General features: G+C 52.3%; 8 protein-coding genes across 8 annotated transcripts; 3 read left to right on the top strand and 5 right to left on the bottom strand.

The window, feature by feature from the left end:
* Window positions 1-420: 420 nt before the first annotated feature.
* Window positions 421-1740, bottom strand: BO86DRAFT_441526 (FAD-dependent oxidoreductase; the record flags this gene model as incomplete). The annotated part of the gene is made up of 1 exon (XM_025676270.1): window positions 421-1740. The coding sequence occupies one exon, from the start codon at window positions 1738-1740 to the stop codon at window positions 535-537; it is 1206 nt and encodes a 401-aa protein (XP_025530538.1). The 3' UTR covers window positions 421-534.
* A 2174-nt stretch (window positions 1741-3914) lies between these two features.
* Window positions 3915-4835, top strand: BO86DRAFT_441524 (BTB/POZ domain-containing protein; the record flags this gene model as incomplete). The annotated part of the gene is made up of 3 exons (XM_025676269.1): window positions 3915-4031; window positions 4088-4205; window positions 4270-4835. Coding segments are annotated over 3 exons (801 nt in total), but the record flags the coding sequence as incomplete, so codon positions are not given.
* Window positions 4836-5960: 1125 nt separating this feature from the next.
* BO86DRAFT_407590 (fungal specific transcription factor domain-containing protein) lies at window positions 5961-8280 on the bottom strand (the record flags this gene model as incomplete). The annotated part of the gene is made up of 4 exons (XM_025674285.1): window positions 5961-6318; window positions 6387-7745; window positions 7805-8102; window positions 8248-8280. The coding sequence occupies 4 exons, from the start codon at window positions 8278-8280 to the stop codon at window positions 6059-6061; spliced, it is 1950 nt and encodes a 649-aa protein (XP_025530536.1). The 3' UTR covers window positions 5961-6058.
* Window positions 8281-9800: 1520 nt separating this feature from the next.
* Window positions 9801-11071, top strand: BO86DRAFT_407589 (MBL fold metallo-hydrolase; the record flags this gene model as incomplete). The annotated part of the gene is made up of 3 exons (XM_025674284.1): window positions 9801-9859; window positions 9924-10530; window positions 10640-11071. 3 exons carry the CDS (start codon window positions 9801-9803, stop codon window positions 11069-11071), a joined length of 1098 nt encoding a protein of 365 aa, XP_025530535.1.
* A 286-nt stretch (window positions 11072-11357) lies between these two features.
* BO86DRAFT_376837 (uncharacterized protein) lies at window positions 11358-12222 on the bottom strand (the record flags this gene model as incomplete). The annotated part of the gene is made up of 2 exons (XM_025670556.1): window positions 11358-11919; window positions 12128-12222. 2 exons carry the CDS (start codon window positions 12220-12222, stop codon window positions 11358-11360), a joined length of 657 nt encoding a protein of 218 aa, XP_025530534.1.
* A 718-nt stretch (window positions 12223-12940) lies between these two features.
* Window positions 12941-13881, top strand: BO86DRAFT_228105 (putative short-chain dehydrogenases/reductase; the record flags this gene model as incomplete). The annotated part of the gene is made up of 1 exon (XM_025666974.1): window positions 12941-13881. The coding sequence occupies exon 1, from the start codon at window positions 13083-13085 to the stop codon at window positions 13878-13880; it is 798 nt and encodes a 265-aa protein (XP_025530533.1). The 5' UTR covers window positions 12941-13082.
* Window positions 13882-14112: 231 nt separating this feature from the next.
* BO86DRAFT_386726 (uncharacterized protein) lies at window positions 14113-14812 on the bottom strand. Its single transcript, XM_025671416.1, has one exon. The coding sequence runs from the start codon at window positions 14736-14738 to the stop codon at window positions 14181-14183; it is 558 nt and encodes a 185-aa protein (XP_025530532.1). The 5' UTR covers window positions 14739-14812; the 3' UTR covers window positions 14113-14180.
* Window positions 14813-15015: 203 nt separating this feature from the next.
* Window positions 15016-16320, bottom strand: BO86DRAFT_441512 (kinase-like protein; the record flags this gene model as incomplete). Its single annotated transcript, XM_025676268.1, has 3 exons — window positions 15016-15711; window positions 15774-16003; window positions 16059-16320. The coding sequence occupies 3 exons, from the start codon at window positions 16318-16320 to the stop codon at window positions 15016-15018; spliced, it is 1188 nt and encodes a 395-aa protein (XP_025530531.1).
* Between the last annotated feature and the right edge of the window lie 106 nt (window positions 16321-16426).

Genomic DNA, 16426 nt, shown 5'->3' with positions numbered 1-16426 from the left:
CTGGGCGGGGAAACGGGCTAATTATACGGAGTGCCTCGCGGCTACCACCGATCTCGGCAATTTATGCAGAAAGTCCACTTCCCGTTTCTCGGCCATTCTTGAGCTCGGAGGTCAGTGAAATCCGACTGCCAATCTATCAGATGAGGTTGCCATTTTCTCTCGCAATGGAATGTCTGTATACGAGTGTACAATTAACGTGCTACCGTTCAAAAAGACACGCGACGAGGTTGATATATGTTTTGGTTCACGGGAACAAACATTATCACGGATTCCACCTGAGTCGTCTTGTCATTGTAAAACATTTCGATACGCACTGGTCCTTCTCCAAAGACCCAATGGTATTACGCTGAGATTTACCGGAAGGATGACATGGTTGAGTAGTTAAAAGGGGAGAAAGTTTGTCAAAGGATGCGGAGCAGCTGTGTTGCATGTGAGACCTTCCTCTTCCTTAATTCAGAAGTACAGTACATGTTCAAATGGCTGTAAAATGAGCAATGCCATCACCAACCGCGGGGAAAAGGACATTCAGCATATCTACAAATGGTTGTCTTCGACTCTCTCCAGCAACTTCCCCCCCGCGAACCAGGCATCCATCGCCTCGGCCATTGCCTTCACATAAGCTCCTGGAGCATCGTCCGCCATCGCTTTGATAAGCAGCTCCTGTGACATCTCGTTCGTGACATCAGCCCGGCAGGAGTCAACGACCTTTGCCTCGTAACTGCGCACGGCCAGGTCCAGATCCCCGGGATGCGCGAGAATCGTCTCACAGAGGTCCACAGCATCCAACATCGCCAGATTTGCACCTTCACCCGCAAACCAGGACATCACATGTAGAGCGTCGCCGATGAGCGTCAATCCGCGACGATGAGGATACCGCAGTCCCGAGGGCATGCGATACTGCGCACGGGGTGTCATACTCGCGTCGACATTCCGGACAACAGCTTGTAGACGAGGATCCCACGTCGCAAAGAACGTCTCAATCAAGAACTCTGTCATCTTCTGGTGATCACCCCAGTCAAAGGAGTGATTATTCCATGCCCATTTCTCCTCCACGCGGAGACAAGGGTAGACGCGTACGCTACCGTTCCCGTTGCGTTGGATGAAGATCCCACTTCCCTCCGAAAGGCAGAAGAAGGTTCCTCGGCCCACGAAGTCACTCAGCTCGGGAAACCGTTCATCGATGTTGGATATGCGGCAGTCAACCACCGTCAGACCAGTATACTCTGGCTTCCAGCTGGTCAGCATCGGCCGGACCTTGGACCACGTTCCGTCCGCCCCGACTACCAGATCGGTGAACACTGGGTCCTCTCGGCCCTGGAACAATAGCTTGACGCGACCATCAGCCAGGGGCACGATTTCTGAGACAGAGTGGTCCCAGCGGATGTTGTTGGGGTCCAGGGCTTCGATCAGGATCTTGCGCAGCAAGGACCGGTCAATTTCCGGGCGGCCCTCCGCGTTTGCAGATGCTTGGTGGTAGAGCCAAGTTGCTGCGGTCTTGTCTCCGAAGCGATAGTCTTGGTCGTGGTACCGCGCGTGCTTCTGGAATTGGTCCCAGAGGCCCGCTTCCCGCAGAGCCCGTTGACCGGATTCCGGGTGAAGGTCGAGGGATCCACCTTGAAATCGCGAGCTGGATGAGGTCTCGCTCTCGAAGATAGTGAAGGGGATTGCGTGTCTTTGTAGCAGGGCTGCGAGAGTGAGGCCTGACGGACCCGCGCCGATGATAGCAATGTGCTGTGGCATTGTGCTGTTGAGGAAGTACAAGGGTTTGTTGTGCTAGATGAAAGCTTGCGAAAGGAATTTATGTTTTCTGCTTCTGTTCAAGTTGTTTATGGGAGCACAAATGGATCAATTTTTATAGACGCCCAGGAGTAAGATGCTTGCAAAGCTCTATACAACCATGGCATCGCTCAAAGCTCGGTTTATTACAATAAGCCGACCAGATGTCCGAGGCCGGCTCGGCACTCTCGCAAACCCCCTGTGATCACCTGCAGCCAACCTGACCTGTTTATCAAGCAATGTAGCGAGTGGTCTGATTCACATAATGCATATCGCCCAGAAGAATCGATGACCAGAGGTTCTGAGTATCTGTGATACAAGCTACATATACCTTCGTTACTGTCAGACTGGCGTAAAAGTGTACGTTGATGGCGAGCCCCGCTTCCTTCTCTAGAGACTATTCTGTCGTTCTGGCATCTTGCTATCGAACATTCTGATGGGGGCTATGTATTCACACACACTAGAACGGTATTTGAATCCGAGACCAAAGAATATAACAGCTTCCTCGACTAGAGCAGAGTTAATGCTCACCAGGCAGCAGATGCATACATAAGCGCTTACATAAGATCTCTTCCTCCCCTCCACCATACCAGCATCTTGAACTCACTCCTGCCAACCTTCTTTATCAGGGAACATAGTAACCCGACCATGAGCACCTCCAACCCCACGATAGTCCTTGTCCGGGGCTTCCTCCAGACCTTCCTCGTCGAAGAATGACTGACAACTGGTCTTCGCCACGCAGGATATCCAGTAGTCCACCCCACCCTCCCAAGCTGCTCCGACGTCGCAATCAGCGACTTTCCCTCACGCACTCTACAGGATGACGCGGCCGTTATTACCGCAGTCGTCTAAGGCTTAGTCGAAGAAGAGAAATCCGTGGCAGTTGCGGTGCACTACTACGGCGGTATCGTGGAAACCGAAGCGATCCCCGAGGATCTCACCCACGCTGCACGGCACGCTCAGGGACACAGAGGCGGGGTGCTACACCTCTTTTACTTTGCGGGGTGTATTCTTACGAAAGGGCAATCTGTGCTCGGGGCATTCGGCGAGTCGCAAGTACCTTCCTTCGACCTACCTGGTGTGCGAGGGAGATCAGGCCGTTCCGCCAACCTCCCAAGAGGAGTTTGCGGGGTTGGCCCGGGCGGAAGCCGATCGGTGCAGCGCAGGCCACTCGCCGATGCTGAGCTAGCCGGCTAAGTTGATGAAGAAGATCGCTGCAGTGGGGGGTCGGGCTCCTAAGCGCTGGATTTGACTTGTATGCAGATCCGGGGGCGCTCGAGGGCTGTCAAAATTCAGTATCATTGGTTCAAGCCGGGATCTTGTAAGTTGGAGGAGTGGGAGGATCAGGGCTTAGGTTTTCAGGGGTGAGATTTGTATACGCCATTTGCCATATTGTCCAGACTACTCTCGGCCTGAAATTTGAATGTTTTATATTCGTCATGTTGGAAGTCGATACGAGGGAGTTTAGTTCTAGTCTCCTTTGTTCTCAATAACAGGGGGAGTGTAGATGGTTTTGCCAGCGTTGCTCAACTCCCTCATATTGTGCTCTCCCCCGAAGCACACGTAGTTCTGGAAAGCGAAGTAAACAAAACTTGACTCCATGATACTCTGCCAGCTGAAGAACCGGTGCCTGAAGGTTACAAGATGGGAGAGCTAAACACTTCAAAACACGGCAGAATAACTGTAGTTGCGGAAAAAGCGTAGATCAGGGCATGAGAAGGGGTGGTAGAGAAGTCATAGTGATAAAAGGTTGGGGATGAGGCTCAGATTAGTGTCATCAAGCGGCTAACTCGTACGTTCACCAGGTAATATTCACAGTACAGTGAATGAACAGTCCCAACAGGTCAGTCGGGCGATATTACCTATTACTTACTACATTCACTTTTCACTGACAGAATTCTCTTCTCATTTGAGCCTGAGAAGGAAGGCTATAAAATCACCAGCCAACCTGACCTTTATCTCTCCCACTTCCTTCTTCTTACACACTCCTCTATCCTCAGAGTCCTCAGCCTACACTTCGCCAAAGTGTGAGCCAGACTTTTTGAAGGTGTTCGTTCTCTTCTCCTCACAACAGCAGTCTTGACGATGCGGCCTCGCACGCGCTTCTCTTAAGCAACGCTCTCTTTCTACAGGCCAAAGCTGGCAAATACAGTGACTTCGCCCTCGAGTGTGACGGTACCACGTTTCCGGTCCACAAGGTGGTCGTTTGCACACAGGTAGAAGCTTTCGCAGCCGCCTGCAAGGTAGGATTTAAGGTAAGGAGATATGACGTGATCAAGGAAGTTCGGGGACGGGAGCTGACTGCGTGAAGGAGGCATGCTCAGGCGTCTACCGCATCGACGGATTTCAGTCATCGACCGTAGGCTACATGGTGGAATACTTGTATACTGGAGATTATACCACTGAGTACGATTGCAAGGACGATATCGGTCTGTGTTTCCGTTACCATCTGAACGTTCTGGGATGCAAGCTAACCAGTGATGGTGATCAAAGAGTCTTCTTCCTCCAAAGGCAAAACCACGTCACATCCCAATCCTTCGACTCCGATTCTATCCGAGGTGCTGATTGCACACATCCAGGTCGCTGAGATCGCAGAATACTATCAGGTGTCGCGGCTGAATACTCTCGTTGATAAGGTCGACAAAACACTCCAGATGCCATGGTCCCCTAAAGGATTTGCGAAAGCCGTAGAGCTAGCCTATCGGGTCCCGAATGCTGAGAGCCTACGTGACAAGATAGCGGGTGTCCTGGTGCAACATCTCGATGACTTCCTCGACGATGCTCCCGAGAGCCCATTTACCGATGATGTGTCTGTCCGCGTGCTGCGAGTGATGCGCAAGGCGAGCCAGGCATCCGCAAAGTCCATCCAGGCGCTGCACAGTGAGTGCAAGAGCCTGAAGAAGGAGCTTGCCCGTGAGCGTCAAAAGCAAGCGCAGCCTGCGCAACATGCGGGGACGTCCAGGAATAGACTGAGGCTCGATGGGAGTACTCTTTCCGCAACTTCTCGCGAAATACTTGCCATAGCTCGTCGTGCTAATCATGAACGGCGTCTCAATTAAGCCATGGTATGGGCCATGCAGACGACACAGCACAGAAGCATCCACCGGCTTTGTCATAATCATGCTATACAAAAGCCTCGGTGGGCTGAGTACTCCTTGGGGGTCTTGCTAATAAAGGTTCTATTGTCATCCTACGTGCCTTTTGTCAGTATGGTGGTCCATGTGTCTACACTCAGAGCTATGGTGAAGCTGTGTTGACGCGGCATAGGATTTGATCTGAAGGCACTGGTGTCAAACTTGTACTGCAATCATTCTATTTGGCCTTTCTTTTTTGATTTTCCTTTCCTCGTCTTACAGTGATTCAAGCTGGATTAACATGAACTATGCAAGAAACTGTAGGCATACTCAGCCAGAACCTAACGGCAAGGACTTAGACGGCGCCCAGCTATGTAATTGGATGTTTCAGGCTACGTGTAGAAGCACCGTAGGAGGGAAATAATATTTCAAGCAGTATAGTAACATTCCCTCCATCATTCAATTTGTTCACACTCATCCTCAATTTTTACAGTTGATGACACCTGCGAGAGAGGTGGAAGATGTTCAGATAGCCTGACGTAGTCAGGCTATCTGCAAGGAACTAGCTAAGGCCAGTGACTGTTGTGGGGCGTGAACGGGCAGCCTAAGGCCCCCTGGCCGCCGTCAATAGTCAAGGGCATGGTTCCCGTTGCTCAAATCCCTGCTATGTTACGGAAGGATGCTGTCCCGCGTTGCGAGGACGGTGTTAGAATTTGCTCGCAGCACAGTACGTGCGTCCGCATTGCCACAGCCAGGTAAAGCTTTTCACTTCAGGTGCACACATCTAAACTAAGAATTATTCTCCACTATTTCGGTGCCGATTCCCAATTATTCTTTAAGGCTGCTGTACAGACACCCTACATAAGATGTTCTCGCTGTCATCGATAATCCGCTAGCTTGATGGAACTGCACCAACGATGTCAGGAAATCCTTGTATCAAACACGCAACAACAGCCTCCAGTCCGTGGGTGGCAATGGCGTACTACATGTACCTGCCCTGGATCTAACGAGATGGATAAGTGGCTTGAATGGACGCGCACAGGGTATCTACCACTTGACCCCAAAGTGTTCCGACCAGCAGGTTGAACTAACGGGTCAGTCAATGTTGCTGTGAAACAACCTCTAAAACTTCGTCTCGAAAGCCCTACCCAATACAGACGGACGCGCAACATCATTATCATTGTCGACGAAGTAAGCGGCCCTTTTAATCAGACTTCATCTCTCACTAGGTTGGCGTAATGCTCCAAGCTCTCCCCAATCATGCGAGCAATAGGCCAAGGGCTGTTACAGGCGATAAACATCTGCGCCCACAGCTTTGGCACTGCGAATTTCAGGAAGCGAATCGTTTCCTGTGGGCGGCGGAGATCATCGTCCTCGATCTGGTACTCGTCGCCGGCCGTCTCATCGTGGGACTCCAAACCGTCACGCACCGCTCGGATGATCCATTGGATGATCTGTCGTTCATAGTCTACCAACACATATTAGTATTGCCATGTGAAGAAAGAACTATGTCTGTGGTTGGAAAGAGTGACCTACCAGTGAGGGGCACGCTGCCGCAATTCTGAGCCACTACGTGTAGCCATTTACTGGTGAAAACCGCAAACTCCAGTCCACAGAAGACATGGTACAAGCTCCACGAGAACGACTGGCGCGTTGAGAAGTACGCGACGCCCATGTGGACGGAGATGCGGAGCGCGTGGATCGAGTGCAGGAGGGCGTGGGGCAAATGGGGGCTCCGCTCCGGTAGCGGACACGCGTGGAGTTTCGCGGCGACCGTCTGCGGGTCACAGCTCTGCAGCTGTCGCCAGGGGCCCAGGTTGCACTGCAGCCGGACGTGAGCCATGCCCAGCAGCGCGGTGGAGGCAAAGGCCATGGAACCGTAGGTGTCATGCAGATCGTGAGCGGTGTCCGGGGACGCCTTCCAGGTGATTCGCCAGTTGTTAAGAGCCCGCTGGAGGCCGTCGGTTTCTGCGGCGGAGAGGGAGGGACGGTCTACGTCCTGCGAGAGGGAGTTTGCCAGATAGATTCTTTGGAGGAGCGCATGAATGAGAATGTAGTTCCCCATTGGGGAGAGTGATGGAGCCGGAACTTGGGGCTGGGTGGTGGCTAGCTGTGAGCGGAGGCATTCCCTGAAAGAGATAGCAGGTGGCACTGTGGCCCGAGCAGCGAGCCATTCCGATGGCGTCGCGGCTATCCATTCCCGGCACGAGGAGGGCAGAGGGAGATCAAGCTCATGGCTCAATACCATCGGAGGGGTGTCGTACAAGATCGTTTGTTTCATCAGGAGACAGTATGCGCTGAAAATGGTGCGTATGTCTTCCTCGGCCGAGGCCCACTGCCGCCAATTATCTCCGATCTTGGCGTGGTTGTGATCTGGCATAGGAACGCTACGAAGAAGCGAGGCAATCCATCCTTGACACTCCAGAGACTCGCAGATGAAATCACTGTTCTTTTGGGACAATGCGAACGTCGCCACTAGGACTAATGCGCGCAGTCGGTCCATTGCATCATGCCCGGCTACACCGGCCTTAGCCGAACTCGAGAGTGGTCCGCCGCGAGTCTGACGCTCAGCAACAACTGACCTAGCTGCGTGGTACAGCCGGCGAGCCATTTTTGTTTCGTATCGATAATGCGCGCCCATTGCTAGAAGCGCCAGGACAAACTCTGGGCTTCTTTCTGGGGAGGCGATACTGAGCGTGGGGATGTGAACGAGGGGGTGATGATTGCTATAGCCGTCTACGTAGCCCTTCACATACCGCCCAAGAGCGGACCTAGATGGGAGCTTGAAGTCACCCAGTGAGGTCTGGAATGGAGCCAGTGATTGTGTGATCGCAGTTCGTTGAGCTTCGCTGACAACCCAGGGATCCAGCGTGGGCTTCAGCTCTTGAAAGTCGTCTATCTCAAGTCAGTATCTTTGATACATCCTACAACAGATCAGTTGTGATTATGCGCACCGCTATCAGTCGCACCATCGGGTACTCTTGGACGACTATCAGGTGGGGTCACGTCCATCTGATCCGAGGGCATAGCATTCATTAGGACCGTAGGCTGGACTTCTTGGTGACTGGTCCCCATGCCCGGGTTTATTGTGCTCCAGTCAAAATCCGAACTCACCATATCCATGAACCTTGAAAAGTCCAACACCGGGTCGTCATAGTCTTTTAGAATATCGTCGAAGTACAGTGGGGCATTCTCTGAAAATTGCTGGTGTAGGGGATCCGCAGTTCCAGGGTAAGTGGTAGGGAGTGGAGGCTGGGTCTGTTCAGATTGCGCAGAATGTCTATCCTGTAAGGCGGGAGCCGTCGTAATTGACTCTGGAGTTATGTTGAGAGATTGCTCGCTTACTATGTACTCCGATCAGCCAACCTCTTGGTTTTAGTGGAGGGGACCTACGTACCGTCGACCGGCCAGTTACCGTCATAAATTCCATGGTTTAGTCGCTCATGCCTCCTTAGCAGATCCTTTCGTGTAAAAGCTCGGCCGCAGGGACAAGCAAAAGGCTTCTCTTTGGTATCTATGCCTAGGTCAGGCAAGCCCAAGGCATCCGTTCAATGTCTGAGAGAGGGGCAGTACGGGTTCTCCGATGACGCTGCAGATGCTCTAATCGTGCAAACGAACGCAGGCACAAATTACAAATCAGCGACCGTTCGGCACGTTTTGCTGCTCCCGAAGACATGGCTTGGCCGCTGCAGCGTGCGATGTATTGCGGGGCTGGCCTTTGGGGATCTCCAAGCGATGGGGGTTTGAGGAGGATAAGTTGTCGGGAGAAGATGCAGGTTCGGGAGGAGAATTGGGGTTCACAGATTGCGGGTGAGAGGGAGGTCTGTTGGTTCGAACGCAGATTGGAGAAGCAGACGGATTTTCAACTCGCAGTAAATTTGGGGTTCGGCATTGGGGAATTGGAGTCTGTAAGTTGGGGGTTGGGGGTCGGAGTCTGATGAGTCAGCGATAGTGATGGATCGAATTTTACCACCATATCTTACACTAGATTAGGTGATTTGCATTATACCCAGGAACCTTTCTTGCCCCTCAGAAGTCTGCTGAGAACCAAGTATTTCAGCCTCAAGAGACGGTGAAAACATCAAAAAGAAGGGGGTTATCACATCCAGGACCCAGTCCTGCCTGGAACCTGTTAGCCGGGAACTGCTGCCTCAAGCATTAAGACCGCACCCACTGGTTCACTTTTCTTATTCCCTTGGTCAATATGAAAATTGTTAAGTCGACGACGTGAAGTCGTCGCAAGTATCGCTTTCGCAGTCAGACATATATGAAATACCTTTTGGTATTAACATAGAGCAACATAGACGTGAATGCTGAAGGTTTGCTGCTGTGTCGTCCCAAATCCATCTTTCCCACTGATGTATATATATTGAGCCAGCATTCAAGCTCGGTCGTTTGGACAAAATACACTTGTATCTCTTCAAGTATCAGACATAAAGCAGTATTATAGCATCAGCACTTCCATTTAATTTCCAGACAGCATATAGTCGATGCTGTCAAATTTCCCGAAGATATAGTTTCGACAAGGTCAACTACGTGTTATACCCCAACTTGAGCACCCATACATTCACATCCCTATCGCCTCAGCAGTGGCCAACCATGGCACATTTGGCGAACCAGGCGGTGCCGCCAATAGTCTTGTTTATAACTTATAAACATATCTTTACTTCAGATAAGCTTTGTTGGACAAATTCTGGGTATGTCAAGTGATGAGGTCATCATGAGATAATAATGCTTCGAGAGAATTTCGCTCTGTATGGTTGAGCTGATTTCGCCAGCGTTGCTGGGGGGTCGAGCCCCAACTGGTTACCCCAAACCTTGTCGATTCAACTGTGGTATATCAATGACCACAAGGACTAAGAGATCAAATCATAGCTTTACTTCAAGTAGTTTGACCCCTCATATCTACTCGATACAGTGTATTCCTTCTCCTCACAACAAACACGAACAATGACATCGCTTGATCTGCCACAGTCCGCCAGTACCGTCGAGGTCTTCCTGATCGACTCGTATGTTCTTATTCCAGTGACTGCTCTGCTACCCCAAACCCACTCCGCTGACAACAACTATCAGAGGCGCCCGTCTGGACTTCCCAGCGCAGCAATTCATGACCCCAGCGATTCGAGGCTATGACCGCATGGCCGTGCCCTCATACTGCTTTCTCGTCACGCACCCATCGGGCCAGCGCATCTTGTTCGACCTGTCCATCCGGTCTGACTTCCAGAACCTGGCACCGCTCTTTGCCGAGCGCTGCACCAACACCGCAAGTAGTGGCTGGAAGATCTCCTCTCCGCACAACGTCTCAGAAATCCTAGTCGCGAACGGGGTGCCTCTCGCCGACATCAACGCCATTATCTGGTCCCACCACCACTTCGACCACACCGGCGATCCGTCCTTATTCCCCAGCTCGACCAACCTGGTCGTGGGGCCGGGGTTCACCAGGAACTTCACGCCCGGATGGCCCGAGCAGCCTGAGTCGCCGGTGAAGTCCGCCGATTGGCACGGCCGCACACTGCGGGAAATCCAGTTTGACGAGCAGCAGCTGAAGATCGGTCGCTTTCCCGCCGTGGACTGGTTCGGCGATGGAAGTTTCTACCTCCTGCATACCCCGGGCCATACGCCAGACCACATGGTCGGGTTAGCTCGCGTGCAGTCGGACTCTTTCGTTTTGATGGGTGCGGTAAGTACTGTTTCTATGTTTCCCCTAGCCCCATCCGGCAACACAGCCCTAAAGCCCAGCACAACTTGAAAAGCCCAACCACTGACGTAAATCCACGAGGGACGCATAGGATTTCGCTCACCACCCGGGCGAGTTTCGACCCTCAAAGCACAGTCCCATGCCAGAGAGGATCCGGCCGTCACCGCTGCCATCCCACCCTCGATTCGGGAGTGTCTGCCCTGGTCATCTCTTCCACTCCCTGGGCCGGCACCCTGGGGCGAATGACAGCCCGTTCTTCGAGCCAGCGGAAGAGTACACGCATGATTTTGACGAGTGTCTTCGCACGATTGACTTACTGACCAAATTCGACGCCGACGAGCGGGTCTTGGTGCTGACGGCCCACGACCACAGTCTCTTGCCTATCTTCACGGGCGCGGAGGATGGGAATGCCGGCTGGTGCTTCCCGCACCGGACACTCAATGGCTGGCGGGAGGCGGGGCTGGCCGACCGGGGGAGGTGGCGGTTTCTGAACGATTTTCGGGATGCCGTTGGGGAAGAGTGAGGGGATTTTTGTTAAGCCATGCCTGACGATTAGGCGAGGGTTGAGGGGGTGGGTCGACGGGACGGGGCTGAGCAAATTAGAAAGTTGGGGATTTGGAGATTTGAGTGTTTTGGGGATTTGGGGGTGGGGCGGATAGAGTTTCGATAATCAAGCTGTGAACTCCTTTGCTTTTGATCTCTTTGTTTTCATTGATCTAGATCTCTCTAACACTTTACGTAAACAGAGTGCCAGTTGAAGAATGCTCAATTCACAATTCTCACAGTATCTGTATCTCCCGAGCACAGGGTCATGTAAGACCCATCCAGTCGGTTATTGCATTGTATGGAAGCCATTGGGTTTCATCCATAAACCCGTTGTCGAGACTGAATGTAGTTGAGAACAAATGACCCGTAGCCATCTGCATGGGCCACTCTTCCCACGCTTGTAGTACCTTGGAGTTTGTCATCGCGTCGGATATCGTTACCAAGTCCTGGTTCCGAACTGTATACCCGGAGTCAAGCATCGACCATAGCGGTTCAGTCATTGGGATGTCGATCCCCGCGGGTGGTGGCGGTGACATCGCACCGTCTTCACAAAGACTGCCACTGGATATCATCATATTAAATGTATCCGTCGCAGACGAATCTATCGTTGTCTCGGTGCTAGACCGCTGGCAAGGAGGCTTCTGACTTTCTGACTCTGCGGGCAATACGTGTAGTCGACTCAGGATCTCGTGGACGAGAGGTTGCTCTTGCCCACTTGGAGGAAGTATAACCGAGTCTCGGGGACATGCTCCACTCGTGTATCGATATAACTTTTGGAGCCCATCAATCAAGCGCTGGCGATCGCTCTCGAGCATTTCGACATATCTATCTATGTCAGCCATGATCATATCCAATCCGCAAAGATCTAGTGCCTTCAGCGCCTTACCCTTTGGGTATCACTCTATCTCTGGCCCTCACACTCCTTTGAAACGTGCATTCGGTATTGGAAGCCTGGCATCGGTGGCAAGGGTCTGCACCGTCGCACTGCGTGCGGGCTTAGTCCACGGCCGCTCAATTTGTGGTGCAGTCTTACCTTGGCCTTTTTGACTCTACAGCGATCGCAGGCCTTTGTGACCCTCTTTTTGATTTTGTTCTCCTGGTGATCTTGCTCCAGGCTTGCGGAAACATTGCGGCGGGGGTTTCCCTTTTTCATCCTTCGCTCCTGTGGTGCTATGTAAACCGGTGGGTTTCATCCCGGTGCCACGCAGAGAATGATTGCTCAGATCAGATATAAATGCCTAGAATAGATTCTGGAAAGTGGTGGAAGGGTTTGTAAACTCGGTGATTGATCATCATCGTCATCACGTAAAGTTAAAAGTTTAAAGTGTATAGGGCGCGACAGTGCTAGGTTAGGGCGCGCTGTACCTTGAATCGGCCAAAATGTTGTATGTTACGGGACGGTCCGCACGAGAATTGGGTCATATACACTCGGAGATTTGACCATTGTAGCATTTAGTTACACTGAGGGGCTTCTAAGAATATGTTTAGTTTCTGCTCACCGACAATACTATCTTCCCAGCACTTCCTCTCCACCACCTTCTGCTATGCTAGAGTCACCATGAGATTCCCTGAGGCTGCATCTTGCCTCACTGACGACAGATACAAGCCTCTGAAAGAGAAAAAATGACGACATTCTGAAGACCAGCTCTCACAAGATGAGCCGAATAAGGTTATTGTGGCTTTCACTGCACGTGGTTCTAGACCCTGGCGGGGCCAAAATCCCCAAAAAGCCAATTCTCCAAATTCTTCACGCGGGTGGGGGCTTCCCCGAATTGCCTTGGGGATTTTAACCGATGAGCAATTTCGAGAACAGGCTATTTGAAGTGAACGGAATCATACAAGCGATCACAAATACTGTACACTGTTGTCCTTCATCTTCAGCAACGGACTAGCGAATACATTGCTTGGCCTACTGCCGACTCCCTGATCAAGTCACGGAAGACACCACCACCAATATCCACCACAAACCAGATACAATCCACCCAACAATGTCGAACCTCTCCTTCAACTGCGCCCTTGTCACCGGCGGCGGCGGCGGCCTCGGCAAAGCCATCGCCAGCTACCTCCTCCACAAAGGCAAGAAAGTCATCATCGCGGGACGCACGGAGCAGACCCTGCGCCAAACCGCCCAAGAGATCGGGGCCACCGACTACTTCGTGCTGGACACGGGGGTCGTCTCGCAGATCCCAGCCTTCATCCGCACGCTCACCACCAAGTACCCGGAAGTCGACTGCCTGATCAACAATGCGGGCGTCCAGCGACCTTTAGACGTGCTCGAGGACGCGCCCGCCGACTTCCTGGCCAACGCCGACCAGGAGATCGACATCAACATCCGGGGGCCGATGCACCTGACGCTGGGCCTGCTGGAGCACTTCCGGTCGCACCCGCACGGCGCGACGATCATGAACGTCTCCTCCATCCTGGCGTTCGTGCCGTTCTCCGTCATCAACCCGGTGTACAATGGCACCAAGGCGTGGTTGCACTTCTGGTCGATGACGCTGCGCACGCAGCTGGAGAAGGGCGGGTATGAGCGGGTCAAGGTCGTCGAGGTCGTGCCGCCCTCCGTGGGCACGGATCTGCACCGCGACCGGTCGGATCCCGATGATAATAAGAAGCATAACAATCCGAGTGCGTTGACGGTGGAGGAGTTTATGGAGTTCTTTGTTGAGGGGTTGGAGGGTGGGCAGAGTGTGATTGCGCCGGGGATGAGTCGGGAGGTGGTTGATCAGTGGTATGGGCAGTTCGGGGGTATGTATGATAGGCTCGCTGGGGAGCATAAGAAGTGATTGAGATGGGAAGGATTGCTGAGATGGTGGTGTATAGGGCGATGTTTCAATGGGTAAATTAGAAGTCGATTGCCTTCGAAGATAATAAAGATCAAGGTTATTGCTGCATTTCAGCGCCTGAAGTCTACGGGATAAAGCTCCGAACGGTAGATTATACGGCACGAATCTGCTCGGATTGTCATCCAGTAAGTATATGATATTCTAAATACAAAGTTCGAGAATTGTTTGTTATCCTATATTCAATTGCGAGTCTCCAAGAGTCATTCACCCTCCGCCCCTTCCCAGCATTAACCTGTACAATCATGCTCTTCCGGCCGCTCCTTGCCTCCCCATCATGACGGCCCCTTTGGTAGCATCCCCGGTATCTAGCACCTTCATCCCAAGCCGGGTCTCGTAGGACGCCTGACTCTTTGCGGCCGAGGTCCGCAGCATCAGCCACCGCAAGTACGGCAAAGGGCGGACGACCTCGTCCACACAGTCGATGAGCCACCCACCCAGCCCCTGTCCCTGATACTCCGGTAGGACGTAAAGATCGGTCAGGTAGGCGAACGTGACACCATCGGTAACCAGTCGAGCGAACCCGATTTGTCTGGCATCGGCTGCCTTCAAGGCTTCTACCGGTCGCTGTGGGTGACCGTTCTCGTCATCGCAGAGTAGATGCGAGTCCAGACTGTAGACGCCAAAGCAAAATGAATTATCGATGATCTTTTCGAGTATTTCCTCCGGAAATGGGCTGGCCCAGTACATATAATCTTGTCCAAACGCGTGATTTATGGCAGCGAGCGATAGATATGTCTTATCCGTGGAGATGAGGAATTCACCTCGGGTCCAGTGCATGGGTTCTGTGGGTAATGACATGCTTGGTCACGGTGATATCGCGAGGAAAGGATATGATGATTAAGCTTGAAGAATGAAGCGTTGATGGATGGGTCTGACACAGTCACGGCATACTTTATAGCAAATAAGCTCGCGGGGTGAATGTTCGTTGAGTCATTCTAGTCGTAGTCAGCGCTAGGTTGGAAGTGGTATAGATGGTGGCGTGGCCCCTGCTAACCGCATCAAGTTACCATCGCATCACACCCCTTGTCAATGGTAACAGAAACACCAATCCCATGTGCACGATAATCAAACCCGTCTATTTTTCATTTTTCGGAATCTTCTCATATGCAGGGAGCGCCCATCTCACCATCCATTCTGACTCGAGGATCTGTTTAGTCGTACATCGCTCCTCTGGCCTGAATGCGAGCATCGGTCGTAGCATGTCAAAGATAGCATCTCGTTCATCGTCGCCAAGAACGGGCATCCCTTCCCGTTGTCTGGGCTGCTGCACGCTGTCTTCAAACCGATCTCGCCAAGACCGGAATGGATTGCGGTTGATGGGCCTACCATCCTCGGTGAACTTTTCCCGTCGCGCCTCCCACTTCTTCCACCACTCCAATGGCAATATGCCAAGGGTATCGACGTGCTCACGGGTCATGTCATCTTCTGTGGCAACGAACTCTTCGAACAGCAGCCTTTGAGCTATGATAGACCATGTCGTGCACGCAAGAGTCCAAATATCCGACGCATACGATAGCGGCTTGTCTGGTTCGACCCGTGCCTCGGGGGAGCGAATGACAAGCGGGGTGCGAGACTCATACTTGAGTTCTTTCGAGTTTGAGCAAGAGAAGGCCTCACCAAAATCTGTAAGCAGGGTCCTGGCTTCGGGAAGTGTGATCTTCTCACTTGCTGCCCCAAGCCATATTAGCACTACCGCGTGAGATGGAACACCAGGAGGAAGCGGCTTCCCATCTAAACAAATGACCGGCTCGCGCTCGGGCGCTCCATACTTCTCTTATAATTGTTCAGACGAGAGCTGATCAAAGCCAGGAGTGGAGTTGAGGAGAATGTTACCCATATGTAGGTCTCCATGCACAATTCCCCCTGCGTGTGTATGTAGTCCACCGCAAGAACAGCTTGGGCAGCTAGTGCTCGTGCGACGTCAAGCTGGAATAAGGAAATCCACGAACCATCTTTCAACTCGGTGAGACTGGCTCGTGCTGCTGTGGTGCCATGACAAGGACGATTGCCATTCGGACCGTGGACAGTGAAAGTGTCTATGATGGAAGATATCATCTCCTTGCCTGGGTCATTGGTGACAGTGATGCGAGGACGAGTGAGAGCTGACATTATACTCACTTCTTGAGTCGGCCGTGCATATTTTCAATGCCACGTGCTTGTTGTTCTGCTCGTTCCGAGCCAGCCATATAGTGGAATAGGAGCCATGCCCCAGCTTGTGGATCACTCTATAGCGACCATGAAAATGATCGCCGATTTGTACGGTGTGATAGCCCCCTGGTTGATAACGTTCGAGTCTCTCGACGTCCTCGATAGGCTCGTACAAGAACCGGAACCCAGTGTCGTCGGGAGTAGTTATTGACCTCGCTGTTGTTGTAGCCATTGAGCGGCGGGACGTGCTACGCAGGGGTATCGTGCGCGCGTAGAGTGTGGCTGGTGAAGCGCCCTCAGAGGAGAAATGACGGGGGCGTAACGAGCGTAAACATGAC

Source organism: Aspergillus japonicus (assembly GCF_003184785.1).
Source record: "Aspergillus japonicus CBS 114.51 unplaced genomic scaffold BO86scaffold_8, whole genome shotgun sequence".
Classification (NCBI taxonomy): domain Eukaryota; kingdom Fungi; phylum Ascomycota; class Eurotiomycetes; order Eurotiales; family Aspergillaceae; genus Aspergillus; species Aspergillus japonicus.
The sequence above is the reverse complement of the archived record's forward strand: the minus strand, read 5'-3'. Positions and strand labels throughout refer to the sequence as shown.